Below are 18426 nucleotides of genomic sequence, written 5' to 3' on the forward strand. Positions count from 1 at the left end.
ATTTGAGGACCCTGCTACTTAGATCACTTTGTTTTACTAGCTCCAACGTCAGCTCTATCTACATCTTATGTAACACGCAACGTGTACCGGATGCACATGCGCTTGCATAAAATATATAAAAATACGACGTAGAGGTGGTAAAACTTCGTCCCTCTTTCATGTTATAGACTTAGAATTAGTCCGTAGATCAGGGATGCGCAAAAAGAAATGTCCAATTTATTTTGAAATAAAAAAAAGGAAGAAAGCAGCTCGATGCGCTTTTCGATATTCCGATATATTGTTGTATTACAAATCGTGTTGAGAAAACAAATGTCGAACGTATGACTTTCCGAATTCGATTATATGTAATCTGACTGAAGTTAATCAAGTGTCCAATAAATTACTTGAAATATAAAAATTCTTTCCAGCTAGAGATGATTGATCGATCAACATCGAATCGATGCTGATTCAACGTCGATCGATCAACCATTTCTGGCTGGATTTACTTTTGTAGCATTTTTCAATGATATATTAACAGACTTTTACAATTCCAAACGCTAGGAATGATTCAATTATATAAACGAAATTTAAATTTTTATTTAAACTAAACGCTATTCTGACATTTGGCTTGTGCATTCCTGTCAACAGGTGGTAACCAAAGTGCACAGTAAGTATCGACAACGGTTCCGTTAATCGCATTCGATGACAACATATGCTACAATTGAGAAGACTTGGAGTTCAAGTAAACTATACGAGATTGTCAGATTGTACTTCTTTAACAATATAAAATTATTCGTATATTATATGTCTTAATAACAGAACAATGTTCGATATAGAGATAATTATGATTACTCCAAGATTTAGATTACTTTTCGATTGAAAAGGTATTTAACATACGTCATTAAAATAATCTACAGATAATATTAATTAAGCGACTATTAATTAATAGTTACAAAAAATGGATCCTAATATTATTATAAATGTATGATAACGTTTGTCGTATTTTTACGATTATTTTGCAACATAACTCCTGTTGCTCCAATACGTGACGTATGATATCGTTCGTTTTTTGATCGACGTATGCGGATCTCGTTTCGCGAATAAATTACCTACCATTTCAGAAATAAATGTGTGCTCTGCACGGACGAAGCGATTTATTCGCTTAATCGCGAAATCCTGTTGTTTGGTTATCACCGAAACCCAAAACGAAGCGCGTGAAGTCGACCTGCGTTATTTCTGTGTATCATAAAAAAAATTTATTGCGCCTCTAGTAAAAACTGATCGTAAATAAAAGTTACTTTAACCCAGCCATGCGCGCATATTTATTTCCACAACATATTCCGTATTTTCTTTATGTCCAATGCTAAATACAGCCTGTTTCTCTTTATCACTAAATTTTAGAGTAGGGGACACACGATACGCAGTAAAACACACGATATGGAGGAGCATATTCCTCTAGTATTGTAAATTGCCGACAGTGAAATAACAGTACAAAAAACGTCAACGTTCTGTTTGACTGTTTCGTAAAAAATTATATATAAGAAATATAATATCATTTGAGAATATTTTGAGTACTTTTAATAGAACGTGTTAAAAATTTTTTTGCTATGTGCTCTCAAAAGTGGCAATATCAATTTTCAAGCTCAAATGTTATTGCTAACCAATAAAGGTAACAGAGAGATCAAATATGAGTAAATAATTAGGTCACAAAATAAAAAAACTAGTTTATTTTAAAACTCAAATTTAAAGAATATCAATACTAATTTTTCAACAAATAGACAATGTAGGTTTCGATTTAACTAATAAATAGCTTGACAAAATAAAAAGAATAAATGTATTATTATGAAACTATGTATTTAGAATAACATTCATCATTTTCGAAGAATACTCCAATAATAAAACACGCGGTTATCTATATCTTATTGCCAAACATTAATAATGTGTCAAACAGTTATCAACACTTTACTATCAATAAGAGATAAAGGTCGCTAACAGACTAAAGCCATTAACGATATCAACTTCAAACGTCGCACAGACATCGAACGAAGTCACTTTATAATGAAAAGAAAACAATGCATCGCTGCTTAATCGAGAGGCAACTGATGCGCAACTGAAAGTCAGATGCGCATTTATATGGAATTTACGTAAGTATGACACACGAATACACGTGCACATGTATATGTAAGCCTTCACGGTCAATCTTCCAGTTACGTACATACAGTGCGAGGATGAGCGTGCTGCAAAGAAGAGAACGTGAAATGAACGCATGTCTGCTCTCATCCGCGGACGATTCTGTGATTCAGAGCAATAATAACAGAGTGTGTGTTATCGGATTCGCGAGTCCGACCGACTGCCGCACGTTTCGGATTGCAAATCACGAGTACGTGCAATTTCGTTCAGCGTTCACGCACGTCACGCATCTCGCATCTCCCTCCGCGCGTTCCTCCCTTCACGAAGAACACGAAGAGGATACCGCGTGACGTGCTGCAGCGATCGCAGTGCCGTATCGAATACGGTAGTTTTTAGTGCTGACGCAATCGAACGACGTCCCACGTTGTGTACAAGCAGAGGTAAACTTGCCACGACATGACAAATAGAGAAGTCTGCGATAAGCGCATTGGTATTCTTTATCTAATAGAGAAACAAGTGTTTTTTCTAATATACACAGTTCAGAGAAACTATCCGACGTGTAAACCCAGTGTCCAGATATGTACCTATGTCCGGACACTTACACAAAATTTATTATTATTAATCTCAAATGCTTTTTTTATTACAGTATTATAATTTAATTGCATTTAAAGATTATAATTTAACTTAAATAAACTAATATTAACTTAAATAAATAAAGTGTTACGTAAATGGACATAGGTACATGTCCAGTCACTGGGATCAGACAGTACTTATAGGTCTGTTCTTTTTGGCTAAACTTTTGCACCAGTTCATCTTTCTTCTTCATCTTTCCTCCTGGAGAAAAAAGGAAAAAAGATGAACTGGTGGAAAAGTTCAGCTAAAAAGAACATGCCATATATCCGGACAATTACACAAAACTTTATTTATATTGATATTAATCTCAAATGCTTTTTTTTACCTTAAAGATCAATTTGAATTAGTTGTCTTTTGTCATTAAACATCTATTTATATTATTATTTTCCGTCAGCATATTAATTTTCCAATTGTGGTCGGACACTGGGACAATTACGTCTCTGTGGCTACGTTTACCGTGCGCTTAGTCCACGACCTATACGATAAGTGTCTTTGTTTGACCTACAGGATAAACAAGGATATCTATTGTATAGGCCGCGGCCTAAATGCACGGTGTAAACGTAGCCAGTATCCGACCGACTTGTCCGGCCACTGGTACATTGACGCATTCTATTATTTATTTAAATATTTTAATTAATAATTGTTATAAGTGGGTTCAAATAATTTTTCCTTGCTTAAGGGAGTCTTGAGTTTTCAAATGAATACAAATATTTATATTAAAAACTTTTTTGATATTATAAATTGTATTATTTATGAGAACCTAACGCTTAAACGTCCGGCTACTGGGACATTTACCTTAATTGAATTCAGTGATTCATTTATTTGCAAAGCCGGAAAAGCTCGTGATCTTTCATACGAAAATAAGTAAAGCTATCTTTAACTTAATAGTTTCTTCTTTGATTTGAACGTGGAAGTCTCATTTTGTTTAAATGTTTGTCACACGAGGGAAAAGAATTTTTCAATTGCGTTTTTAAGAAATATATAATTTTGTAATTTAGATCAGTTTCAAACATAGATATCGAACTTTAAAAATGTGAAAAGATTATCGCGTTTTTATTTCTTTAATTTATCGTTATTGTTAGATCTGTATAATCTAGATTTCTCTGTTTTGCTAAAATAATGATTCACGAACTGAAGGAATAACTCCAATTGAGATAAACAAAGCAACTGGTTCTCAACCGCGCAAAGTAACTTTATATGTCTACTAACTTATTTTACACAAGGGACAACTGCTAAATGACTATAGGTTTGTACCGGACTCATTACGTTAGCCGCTAACGAGCTCTCGTTTACCATCTAGTCTGCGATCGGAGAAGTTACTTGGGATTGCTACGGGAAACGTGTAATTGGGCCAAATGGATCGGGCCAAAGGACGAACCTCGATGGGTAATTGTCGTATCCGAAAGCTTGGTGTTTGCGTGAGCGTGGTTATACTCGGAACCTTCATCGCTTGTATGATGTTAGCGTACACGGCGTTTGCATCTCTGGTTACCGAACGTGACACGTTACAGCAGGTGGTTTTTGTGAGTAGCTCGTTTGTAACAGTTGGCCCATCATTCTGCCACCCCGCTTCCATTAACCCGTTAATTTAATTTTAATGTTTACGTTTCATGAAATTTAAATCTGTTAACTTCACAATTTTACGAGATATTTAATCACTTTATTTTAACATCATAAATGGTATGCAATAGAGAGATTAATGTTCATTAAAATATGTCCGGTATATTGAAAAAAAAACTGGTAATAATCAAGTCTAAATGATAGTTACTAAAGTTTTGATAAAATAATTTCAATCAAATGTTTGGTTAATAAAATATAAATAAAATTTATATTTTACTTTAATAAAATAATTAAAATGTTTGATTATATATATATAATATGATCAAAACTAAACGCTAATTTTATTTTTCTAAATATTATCTTAATTATATTTTTATACCTCTGTAATTAATTATAATTACGTTTGATAATAATAGTGTGAACCAAACATAATAATAATTTAAGTAAATATTTCATCAAATGTGTGCGCTAAACGAGATACATTTAATAGCTATTACCAGACTTCTTTTTTAATATATTAAAAATATCTGTTACTTTAATTTTTTTTAAATAGCATCTAAACGAATTTTGCTTCAGGAATTAATCAAAGAATTCATTAGATGAGGAAAAGCGCGGTAAACTTGCGTGTTAAATGAACAGTATTTTTTTCTCATACAGAAATCGTCATTATTTGTTGACAGCTGTTTCGTCATGGCGACCGAACTCCTACAGAGACCTATCCTAAGGACCCTTATATAAATTACGATTGGTCCGGTGGCTGGGGCTCTTTGACCAAGGTTCGAACAAAATACACACAGATACCGATGAATCGATATTACCGTATATAATACGATAATATATGTCCAGACTTGCTGGATAAATAAAATCACATCCTTGCGCACAACATGCATCGTGGTTGTAAAACGCGTGATCGAGCATGAATAATGGTGCACAACGCGCGTTATCAATCTCAAAATCCACTTTCAGAAAGGAATGCGTCAACTGTATAACATGGGTCAATGGATACGCTTAAAATACGGCCCTATAATCGGTCGTAAATTCAAGAGCACAGCCACGCTGGTACGTAGCAGCTACGTGGATCGGTGCGTCATGTCGGCACTGGCATTACTCGCCGGATTGTTCACACCAAGTCCCGAGGACATGTTCGTGCCCGGTTTGACATGGACTCCCGTTCCTGTACACTCGATACCACGGGAATTAGACAAGGTATAATACAAAACCAAATCATATCATTTATAATGTTAAATCAAAAGACTTTTTTTACAGTTTAAAATTTTATATAAAGAAGTCCTATTCACTCTCTCTCTTTGTTTTAAAAGATCTCTTTTTTAATATTTATTGTTCAAGGAAGAAAAAAAACATGTAATTTGTAATCTTAAGATCGCAACAAGTTTGAGTCAATTAATTGTACTATAATCTGCGTGTAAACATCAAATTTTATGCATAAAATTCCGTTAAAACGCTCGAATTAAAATAGTACAATATGATAAGAAGATATTTGTAAGCAATTTTGATCCGTCGATCGTGTTAAATTTTGCATTTCCCGTTAGCAACTTGAGTTTTTGATCCTCAGTTCAGATTTTTATATTATTCCAGACTGTAAAAAAAATCTGAAAAAAATCTTGCATACTCATGAAAGCTTTAACAACAAGTTTTTACTATCATAGAAGTTGAATTGGATTTTACTTATTTTTTATAGATTTATATAATACCAAAATTCACAATCAGTATATCGATTATGATTTCAAAGTCCAACTTGGCCAGCAGAAAATTAAACAAATGATGATAAATTACTTGTTAAAAACATGAAAGTCTAATATAAAGAAGCTTATTTTTCAATATAGTGATATTATTGTAGCTGATTTTGATGAAGGCACCATGTCCAAAGCTAGAGGCGGCTCTAAAACAGGCGTATATAGAGGAAGAAAAAAAATCGGACGAGAATATGGCCGAGTATTATAAGGAACTAACAAAGCACACCGGACAGAATATGAGCACGATCACCGACGTCGAGTTTCTTTACAATACCCTCGAGATCGAAGAGCAACACGATTTACAGCTTCCAGCATGGACGCAGAATTTTTACAACGACAAGATGCGCGAAATAGCCGCTCGTAGCCTCGCAATCTTCACCGAGGGCACTGTCCAAAAACGTCTTCGTGGAGGTACGACGATATCTTTACAGCGATAAATATCGCTGAAAATGCACCTTTTAAATTATATCACAAAATCTTGTTCTGAAAATTATGTTATCACTATTTTTAGGCCCACTGCTAAAAGAGATTTTACATCATATGGAAGAGAGTAAAGACAATCCCAAGTCGAAACGATCTTATTTTTATTCCGCTCACGACATAACTATCGTTAACGTGATGAGGACAATGGGTTTCACGAATGAGCTTCTTAAACCAGATTACGGGGCGATGATCATATTGGAGCTACACTTCACCAATAATGGAGCCGATCAAGAAGTAAAGGTATGGATAGTTATCGTAGTATCATTATCGTAAAGTTTTATGGTATGTACAGCCATGAACATTTTTATAATTAGAAATTGTTTCACATATCGCGAAAACTTTAACACACTGCAAATTCCGTCCAAGTATTTTGTTACATTATTATTGAAAATTATAATAGATATTACGTTATATAATTACCGGAAATAATGCGTAATCGATTTAATTAATTAATGGTAACAATTAGCGGCTCTGCATAATTGCTGAGATTCATCCGGAATTCCTAAAATAGTCTGTATTTGCATACTAATATATTACATGCATATTATCTAAATACTCTTATACCTCTCACAATTGCTATTCTAGTGATTTATAAATTATAAAATAATTATATAGTAAACTAATTATATATTCTATTTTCTGTTTGTTATCAAAGGCGCTGTATTTGAATAATACGGAAATGGACAGCGCGCATCGTTTGGAAATTCCTAACTGCGCGAGTCCTTGCCTATTGCAAAACCTGAAGCAAGTGTGGCACGAAGTGATTCCGGACGATTGGGACGCAGAATGTAGACTGTAAAACTACTCGTGAAAGTACGACGCAAAAATTCATACATATTTCATACTTACGATGAATGGTAAAAACAGATGTTTCTGTTACATATTGAGTTATTCTCAGCGAAAGAGAAAATTTTTTAAATCTCACGCTCTTGGATAGAGATACAGTTATTGCTCCGATGCCATTTAAATCGAAAGGGCAAGTGTATAGCTTAAAGAACCATCAAGAGAAAGTAAAAATACAAATTCCTTCAGAAATAAATTAAAAATTTGCAGTTATTATAGGGAAAAATAAAAAGATAAAAATGTAAATAAATCATGAGCGAGCTAATTTACAATTATGTCTCTTAACCTGTCCAACATGACTGTAAATTTTAAGTATGAAATATACATATATGAACTTCTGTGCACAAAGTACCACGCTGTACTCTCATTGCTGACCTCATTGTAAATTATATTTTTCAAATAAGATCTTGCTAATTTTTCTTTTTATTTAAAAAAATCACTGAGTTTTATATAATAATTTACAATAATTATACTTAATTATGAAATTAAATTTGTACCTTCACGTTTTCACGTGAAACTATTACTGCATATACAAAGCGAAACAAGAGACATATGATGCGTTCGGGGAGAAGCTATTAGCGTTATTTGTGTCATTCTATCCTTGTTTTACATCTAATGAATGATAAACATGGAATGACACAAACAGCGCTAATAGCGTTTCCCCGATGCACCCATGAGTGCTAATCATTTAGTATATGTTAAATGAAATATATGTAATTCCGAGATCAAATTAATTTAAGTATAGGACCAGTTATTTACATTAATGCTGTAATTATTAATCTCGGAATTGTCAATATTAGCAATTAAGGAATCTCAGATTTGTACACTTCTAATATTATCACAAAATGACAGCGATATGTAATAAGTATTAAAATAATACTTATTACATATATAACTGAGATAGAAAGAAACCTAGAAACGTTTTATTTTCGCAATAATGTAAAAATTTTATCGTACTTACTAATGTTCCACTAATAAAATAACGTCATTGTTCAAATACGTACTTCGTTTTTCATCTGCGTATGTATATATGAAGAATCCATCGATGGATGAATCCATCTGCTATGCGAATTCTATAAAAATAATATACAAACAAGTGTAAAATTACTCGTTTAATAAATTCTTATTTGTCGGTATGAGCATACAGTACAAAAAATTTAGCACAGAAGGCGCTTCTAACATCTTATTGCAGATAATCGTCAAAACTGTTATCAGTAGCAAAAATAGGATCGTCAGTAGCTTATGCAATTCTGATAAATGATAAGAGAATATTGGTTCAACAATATCTATATTGACGTTAATATAAGATAGAAATTTTTAATGCAAGAAGTTATAAAAGAAACTTCTGTCATTCTTTAAAAAAATATTTTCCCAAGAAAATAATTAAATAGTTAATCTCGTCTATACTTTTCAATCAATATAAAGTTACATTTTGAATCACCCAAAGGAAATTTTCAATTCTTTTTTAATTAAATTATAATTTGATTATATTATTTAATGAAATCTTTTTGTTTATTCTTCACTGGCGGTTGCTGTTTCCAGATATTTTTAAAAATCGAATTAACTCTAGATTTAAACAGAACAGCGGTCATATATTATATAGAAGAATTTAATAGAAATAAGAATATAATTCTTAAGATTTAAGTTTTACTAAAATAAATACAGATTTATACGACGAAAATATGGAAATGTTATGAATAAATTATTAAATAGAGAAAAATTAGAAAAATAAAAGTTGATAAACTTGCTGAATAAACTTATTGAATTTTTCAAAACTCAACGTTGCGTTGCTAAGAACATCCGCATTCTGCTCCTTAGGGAGCCTACAAATGTCTATGATCGAGTGCACGATGTGCACGTTACAACTCATTGTCAGTATCCCTGCAAACCAGTTGTAATTCAAGCGAAGCTTGTTAAGACGAATAAATGGACACGAAATTGTTTAACCGGGATGTGCCCGTTTTGCTTATGCAACGGCTGACACTGGACTCGTTTTGCATATCATTGCGTAATATCATGTACGATTATTGGCGTGAACTATTGTCTGTTGTACCGAATAGTGCGTGCGCAATTAGCAATTAAACAGTCGCTCGATGCAATAGGGAGATACACCTCTGATCTCAATGCGTGTTCTACTTACGGATAAATTAAATTAAATGAAACGCTTTGTCATCATATGATGTTAATTAACTTCTTCTGTCGATAGGTTATTGCGAAAAAAAAGTGAAAATGATATTTTTTCAAATAAGTGAATAAAGAAAATAATTTAAGTGACAACGAAATAATTAAACATTTGTCGAGGCGGATATTAATTCAATATGATAATATTTCGGCCCGATACGCGATTCTCTTCGCGATTCTCTTCGTTCTCTTCAAGTAAGATCGCTATCAAGGAATTATAATCTTTTTCTAAGCTACAGATATCGCGTTGTTAATTTGATTGCTGCGTCCGCAATATTTCATTTTTTACGTCAATCGGAATCAAGGAAACTGCGGCTAATTCAATGCTATGCATTTAATAGGAAAGATAAGACAGAAGGTTTGGCTCGTGCTTATCATTTTTCATGACTCACTATTTAACGATTTAAGTTTTATTCGCGCGAATCTACTGCATTGCTAACGATTCAACGTTTCGTGATTCGATCGATCTTGCATGAGACAAGGTCACAGTTATCGATTGACATGGCCACACATTGTTAACATTACGCCTCCGTTATGTCACTGTCATTCGTTACTATTACATAATTTATTGTTCGTAGGAGGAAATCCTAGTGATCTGGAATACCCTATATTTTCCCGATTTTGTAAATCTTTTTTCTCATTAGCAAATGTAAGGAAAATGCTCGCGTAGGTGGTAATAAACACCCGCTAAATGCTTCTTTGTTTTAATGATGTTATGCAATCATTTACATTTCAACTTAAAGGAAAAACGGTAATGAGTGAGTTTTAAATAAACGGATAAAGTAAACGAATAAAGTAATAATAATTGTTCGTAGAAGGAAATCCTAGTGAAGTGGTATACCCCATATTTTTCCGATTCTGCAGATCTCTTTTCTCATTAGTAAATGTAAGGAAAACGATCGCATGGATGGGCAATTATAGACATCCGCTAAACGTTTCTTCGTTTTAACGATTTATTGTGCAATTATTTATATTCAAATTATTTATATTCACTTAATAAAAGAAAACAATAATGAGTCAATTGTTAAAGAAATAAATAAATAATAAATAAATAAAGTAATAATTTATAAGTAATAAGTTAATTTTTAAATTGTTCAATACATTTTCGTAAAATTTCCTCGCATATGAAGCTATTAATTCTTGCCATTATCGTCTTCTTAATCTTTAATAATTTTCAGCACAGAGAGATATGCTTTAACGGCTATGATATAATAAAGAAAAATATGAGAGCTTCCTTTATTAATAAAATAGAACTTCGTTAATGCAGGTGAAAATGAAGATGAAAAAGATATACAGGAAGAGAGGAAACATTATTTATTTGACGCTTTAAAAGCTTTGAGTGCAAAACGATCAATATATTAAAAGGTTTATATTTAATATAATATTAATATAAATTATTAATTTGTTTATCGTGCATAATAATATTTCATATTTATTATACATAATAATTATATAATTTATATATATATATAAATTACATAATTTATTATATATACATGACTATATATCATAAATTATACTTATATAATAAAACTCGATTCTTCGCCTTCGAAGAATAAATAGATTTCGTTTCAATTAACCTTCCATCTTTTATTTCTAATTCTAACCCTTAATTAGGAATGACATTTATCGTACCTTAACGTGTCCTCGCTTTCCTCGGCATCCCGCGTTGATTAATGAAAATGACGAGAAACGGACTCGTTACGTATGTTTTTTTCCATCGAACTTGGCAACTAAACCGACGACAGACATCGCGCAACTCTCTTGGAACTGCGAAGTGACGAAATTTGAAAAATAATCGTAGCAACCGAACTCGACAACTTCGCGCCTGAACCGAGAATGCCTAACTTCGCGCGGGAACGCGTGCGATGAATGCAATTCAAAATGCGGGAATGTCCGGAATATCGCGCGAATACTTTAATGAGTAACTTGGTTTCGCAACGAAAATTGCGAAGTGCAATAAAGAATCGCGGAAATCTGAAAGCGGAAAACTCTGCCGAGAAAGAGATAATCGGTCGGACTCTCACAAGCCGAAATCCTACAAGCACGAGCGTCGCGTCGCGTTTGATAAGAGAAATAAAATAAGAAAGAAAATAGGTAATGGAGATTAAATACGCGATATTTGTTATCTCGTATTTCTACATTTCCTGCCCGCGTCCAGCTGTTTCTGTATGTGTTATTTTCCGTTTGTTCTCGGCACGAAGAGCGATGAGACACCTCCGATAAAACACGCGACGTTCGACCGCGGAACTATCGATCCTGTCATCGACTTGAACTTGCGCACGTAACTCGCACTAAATGCGTTCAGCAACTAATCTCGAGTTAGTCTCGAGTCCTGTTTTTTCTCAAGATTGAAGATAAAACTTTAAATCGTAAAAATTGATCTCTAATTAAGATTTCCAAGTCGATTTCCGCATTCCAGGCCAATATTAATAATCCGTTCTTATTTCAAGATCATCTTGAGTAATATCTTAAAAATATTAACGTGACTCGCTATGATTGGTTTATGACATCTTAAGACTGTACTTAAGGCGGTCTTAAATATAAGAACTGATTATGAATACCGGCCCCACTCTTCTCATTTTCCTTTGTCTAATTAATTTTAAACTCAGCTATATTAATTAGATTTTTTTGTCGCTGGACTGCACTTTCTTTCTCGCTTTTACTAAACTTTAAATGTATATCTATTCATTTCAAGTGTACAACGAGTATACCCTCTGCTACAAAGAACAGATCCATTAATTAATGAATTCATTCGTTCATTTATTCGTATTATTGAGAGCACAATGAAAAGAATAAAGAACAGAGAATAACACACAGGCAATAGATTAGGCCTAGATTAGACCTATTAAAAATTGTGTATCATAGTACATAGCAATTTCTGATGAGTGTGTATATATGTGTGTTTGTATTACTCCCTCTTCTTATTCTTTTTATTTGAACCTTAAAATCTTACGCACAATGAAGGAAATATTAAGAAATAACAGAAATTTTTTTTTTAAATAAATAAAGAAAAAAATTAAAAATTAAAAAAATAAATAATGAAATAAATATTAAATATTAAAGAAATAAAATTAGAAAAATAGAGGGATTAAACATAACACACAATGGATACAAACATGATATAAGATACACATCATAGATTTATATCTATTATGACTTAAATTCTATTTCTATTCCTAATTTTTTTATTTCTATAATATTAATTAACATTCATTATTTATTTATTAATGCTTATTTCTATTTTCAATATATCTTCCATTGTGCAGTTCCTAAAGTTATTCATAACTCGAGCACAAGCTAACAGTAACATTATTACACATCAATATTATAATTTCCTACTTAGCAATAATAATGTAAACTGTTATATATATATACAACATGTGTTATGTTACAGTTATATTATTAAATAGGAAATCATAACGTTGATGTACTGTGTTAGTTTGTTTAACGGGAAATAATTTAAGTATATTCATTAAAAAAACCAATATAACACTTATTGACATTTCTATTCAATAAACTCAGTCGTGTTAATTAATTTATTTACTCATTTATTCTTATTACTTAATTTACCGTCAATTTAATTGTTCATTTAACTAACGTAGCATTATGGAAACGATTCATAATGTGTGAACTCGGGGTTTGTCCCATTAGTCAACAACCCTTTCCCCCTCACCCTCCTCTCGTTTGCGCTTTGGCAATTGTCGGTTGTCGGCACTGAGCCCAATGCTGAATGCCGTACAGTGGTTGCAGTCGAGCCTGTCGGCAACCTGTCACAGAGTCGTGCGGTCGTTCTGAGCCGTCGGTCGTGCGTCATCTATCTTCTCCAAGAGCGTGTATTGTATCAATCCCGGTTTATCGGGCACGGCTCCGCCTCGCGATCGCTCGTTTTCCCGAGCTGCTCGCGCAGCGCGACGCGCCTTCCACCGCTGTTTACGTCACCGCTGGCGATCGTGACTCGGTGAGCATCGTGGCAGAAATCCGAGCGACAACCACCACGTCCACCCACGTCCTCCTCCACCACCACCACCACCAACGTCGCCGCCACCACCACCATCACCACGTTCGTTCCGGAAATCCGTATCGCTCGTATTCTTCCGCGATCGGTTTGGGTCGTGTATACGTCACGTCGGCAGCGGACCACCTTGGAACGTCTTGGTCGACCGGAGCCGCTGGAGCGTTGCCTTCAACCGCGCTCTCCCGTTAGTCCGCGCTCGCCCTCGCGTCCGTCGCGCTCTGTCAAGCGCACCCGTTCATCCTTGACCGGCGGATACGAGCAAAGGTTGGTGTTCAACGGTGCTCTCTGGGTTCCCCTTTCTCCCTCTCTCTTCCTCTACTTAGACCCCGTCCACGTGTTCCTTTTCACACTCTTTGCATTTTTGCACTTCACTCTTCATTGCACGCTTCAAGTATTCAAGAATCTCAATTATTCCTCGAAAGGAGGTGCTGGATAGAATATTAGGGAAAGAAGGTGGTTATCGATAAGTTGCTTTCTAGAACAAAGCATGACCGAGTTCTCAATAGGCAGATACGATGTTCCACGCGATATCCTTTCAGTTTATCTTCAGTCTACCTTGAAAGACACTCGAAGGCACAAGCGTGGAATTTGGAGGCGGAGTAGTCTGATATAATTTATGTGATAACCTTAACCTTTAGGCCGTCTTGCACCAGTCCGGAACGAATGGTCTAGAATTGTAGTCTAACAATGAGTCACAATTCGTACTTACAGTAGCTCAAACAAAGTAAACGTAATTAACAGGACACGGTGTTACTTAATGCTAACGCGACGAGTCTTTGGAATTCAGACTGTGCACAAATATACATGATGACAAGTTCATTAGCAAGAATATAGAACTCAATTTGTTGCAGATTATCAACATGTTTAGCTGGCTGAATCGCGAAGAGAATAGCAAGCAAGATCTCTTCGAAAATGTCACCGAAGGCCTTAAGAGGATATACAAATCCAAGTTGTTGCCACTGGAACAGTATTATCAGTTCCATGACTTTCATTCGCCACAGCTGGATGATCCAGACTTTGATGCAAAACCCATGATTCTCCTAGTTGGACAATATTCCACTGGCAAAACTACGTTTATCAAATATCTGTTAGAAAGAGAGTTTCCTGGTATCAGAATCGGACCAGAGCCTACTACGGATCGATTTATCGCTGTCATGTACGATGAAAAGGAAGGAGTCATTCCTGGAAATGCCTTGGTCGTAGATCCAAACAAACAGTTCAGGCCACTTTCAAAATTCGGCAATGCATTCTTGAACAGATTTCAGTGTTCCACTGTAGCATCGCCTGTTTTGAAAGGCATATCTATAGTAGATACGCCTGGTATATTATCTGGTGAGAAACAAAGAGTAGGTATTGCTTTTGTAGCTTTGTTTTTATGTATTAAGATATATTTGTGATATGATAAATCCTGAATATTGGATGTTTTCTTCAGGTTGACAGAGGCTATGACTTTACTGGTGTTTTAGAATGGTTCGCTGAACGTGTAGATAGGATTATCTTGTTGTTTGATGCTCATAAGCTCGATATCTCAGATGAATTCCGCAGATCTATCGAGGCCTTACGTGGACACGATGATAAAATTAGAATTGTTCTTAATAAAGCTGACATGATAGATCATCAACAGCTCATGAGAGTATATGGTGCTCTAATGTGGTCGTTAGGAAAGGTATTACAAACTCCAGAAGTAGCTAGAGTTTATATTGGCTCATTTTGGGATCAGCCATTAAGATATGATGTTAATAGAAGGTAAGTGCTTGTGTATCTTCTAGTTTATTTTTATTATATAATTTTTATTAATATTTTATATTTAAAAGTCTTTTGAATCTTCTTTTAGACTATTTGAAGATGAAGAACAAGATTTATTCAGAGACATGCAGTCGCTTCCAAGAAATGCTGCGTTAAGAAAACTCAATGACTTAATTAAACGAGCACGCTTAGCAAAAGTATGAAACAAAGAATAAAATTTTTTTCTACAATTTAAAGTCTTAAACTAGTTATACATGATAAGACTCTAATGTTTCTTGCATCAATTTATAGGTACACGCATACATAATAAGCGCCTTACGGAAAGATATGCCGAGTATGTTTGGTAAGGATACTAAGAAAAAAGAACTGATAAAAAATTTGGGCCAGATTTACGATCAAATTCAAAGGGAGCAACAGATTTCACCTGGTGATTTTCCGGATCTAAAGAAGATGCAAGAGAGCTTAGCACATCACGATTTTAATAAATTTAATCCCCTGAAGCCTAAGTTATTAGAAATAGTGGATAAAATGCTCGCCGAAGATATCGCAAAGCTTATGGCTATGATACCACATGAAGAAGTCACCACTATTTCGGAACCACTTATTAAAGGTATTTGTTTACATTTAAATCTTAGTAAATCTTGAATCAAAATACTTCCAAAAAATTGTTTGACTCTTCCCTAAAATTTTCGCTAAAAGTTAAATTTAATTGATTAAAAAATTAATACAAGAAAATATATACAATATGGTATTTATATATTTTAAATTTATAGAAAAAATTGTATATATATCTCAATTTTAGGAGGAGCATTTGAAGGTGTAGAAGATCAAGTTAGTCCATTTGGATATAAAAGAGGAGAAGGAATTGATGCGGGTGCAGGTGAACCAGAATGGATTGTTAATAAGGAAAGATATAAATATGATAGCATCTTTGAATCACTTGGACCACAAGATGGAAAAATTACAGGAGCAGGTATGGCTGATATATTTGAAGATATAATAGTTTTTACTTATATAGCTCTATTAATTTTCTATAATTGGAAGGATTTATATACATACTTTTATAGATAGATAGATCTTTATTACTTCAGTTTACAATAAATTTCTTAACCACACTCATCCTTCCACACTGCAAAAAAAAGAACCCAACACTATTTAACTCTGTTTAAATTTCCTTATGTACTATGCCTCCAAAAAGAAATTAAAAAAATCTTATTCTCTACTTTTGTTCGTTCCTAAGTATCTATGTTACTTTATTCTATTCTATTCTATCTCAGCTCCGAGTATCACAATATAGATTTCTCTATCTTATCATATTTAATATCTACACATCACAGCCTGACTATAGTATATATACTACACAATATAATACAATATAGATAGATCTTTATTACTTCAGCATTTACAAAAACACTTTTATATAAATATGCAATATTTATGTAAGTGTGGCAATTTGAAATAAAATATTCTAATTATGTATTACTTTATATTACTAGCGGCCAAATCAGAAATGGTCAAGTCCAAATTGCCAAACAGCGTGCTTGGAAAGATTTGGAAACTTTCAGACATTAATAAAGATGGATTCTTAGACTCTGACGAATTTGCCTTAGCTATGCATCTAATTAATATAAAGCTCGAAGGATACGATTTACCGCCTGAGCTACCAGAACATTTAATACCACCATCGAAACGTGACACATAATATACGTTTTTTGTATTATAATTTATCACAATGGTTCACAAATGGTTAACAACATTTAGAACCACGAAACGGTGGATATTAACACGACTTATTAGTCGTGCGTTAATGCCAGCAATTTACAGGTTCGAGAATTATAAAATTATACTTTTACAATCAGCTGTATCATATTATGTGTATACTATATTATATTAATAATGTATCAACGCCAGAGAACATATATATTTGCAATCTTTTAAAAGTTAGTGCAATATTGACCAGCGATTAACACTTATAAAGATATATAATTGTCTTCAAATAATATTTTTCCGAAATGTATAGAAATTACATATATACAAAACTATACACATAGTATGCGATACTTATACTGACACAATAGTATATAATTTCAGAACATTTATTTCTTTTTAAGATATCAAGTTGTTACATCGACACAAAAATCTTAATCTTATTATATTTATGCTTTATAACTTCGAAATTCTTTTATATGTATGTGTGTGTCCTGAATTACGAAATGTCGCTAATTAATGAATAAGAGATACTGCATTAATATACTAAGAAAAACAAATAGATTTTTTTAAAAGTTATACACATTGTTACTGAATATTTTCGAGAAGTACATTTTAACTTTAGAAACATATTCTCCGCATACAATAAGTTTATATGAAATTAAAATTTTTGAAAATATTTTTTAGAGAAAAAAAATCCGGGACGAAATAATATAAATTATCAAAATTAATAAACTTATTTTCTAACATTAGAGTTAATAGACTATGTTTCCAAAGTTGAACCAAGTTTTTTAACAATATTCTATACACAAAAAGAAACGATAAATTGAAGACAGATGATGTGGAAATATAGAAAAAAAAGACTGGAGAAAAATCTAGATTTTGCATATTTTAAAAAAAAGAATAAACCTAATAAACTCTAATAATTTATTTTTATTACAAATAAATGTTAAATGAATTTATTTCATTTTGTATATTAGTTAGAACGTTTTATCTTTAAGATCTATAGTAATAAAACTTATCAACTTGACCAAAGTATTCTGTTTCAAAGTTTTAACAAAAATTTCTTTCGCTGTATTATTATTTGCTAATAGATAGAAATACGCAATGTATGTTATTTTAAGTTAAAATTGTTGATTTATTTAATGCAGTCTATGTTTATTGTATATTCATTACATTATGGAATTTTGCCAGATTTGTTTGTAACTGTTAGGTTTCGTCTCTTTTGCGACATCGATCAGAGATTTAATATTATAAATATATCACACATATGCAATATAAAAAAAGCTAACAAAAATTTATATATTTGGTAAATATTTTGGTAATTCAGGGTTGCCACAATTCAGGGAAATCAGGGAAGTCATGGAAAAGTCAGGGAATTTGAAAATGGTC

At 33.1% G+C, this 18426-nt stretch overlaps 1 protein-coding gene across 1 annotated transcript; it reads left to right on the forward strand.

The window, feature by feature from the left end:
* The first annotated feature begins 1971 nt into the window (after nucleotides 1–1971).
* On the forward strand, nucleotides 1972–17152 carry Past1 (putative achaete scute target 1). Its single transcript, XM_018458388.1, has 16 exons — nucleotides 1972–2123; nucleotides 2187–2549; nucleotides 3989–4265; nucleotides 4983–5078; nucleotides 5269–5508; nucleotides 6161–6467; nucleotides 6568–6779; nucleotides 7195–7334; nucleotides 7438–7549; nucleotides 13771–13845; nucleotides 14433–14927; nucleotides 15014–15327; nucleotides 15416–15524; nucleotides 15619–15937; nucleotides 16130–16300; nucleotides 16824–17152. Exons 3-16 carry the CDS (start codon nucleotides 4098–4100, stop codon nucleotides 17027–17029), a joined length of 2964 nt encoding a protein of 987 aa, XP_018313890.1. The 5' UTR covers nucleotides 1972–2123; nucleotides 2187–2549; nucleotides 3989–4097; the 3' UTR covers nucleotides 17030–17152.
* Nucleotides 17153–18426: the final 1274 nt, after the last annotated feature.

This window comes from Mycetomoellerius zeteki, unplaced genomic scaffold (assembly GCF_001594055.1).
Source record: "Mycetomoellerius zeteki isolate Tzet28-1 unplaced genomic scaffold, Tzet1.0 scaffold73, whole genome shotgun sequence".
NCBI lineage: Eukaryota > Metazoa > Arthropoda > Insecta > Hymenoptera > Formicidae > Mycetomoellerius > Mycetomoellerius zeteki.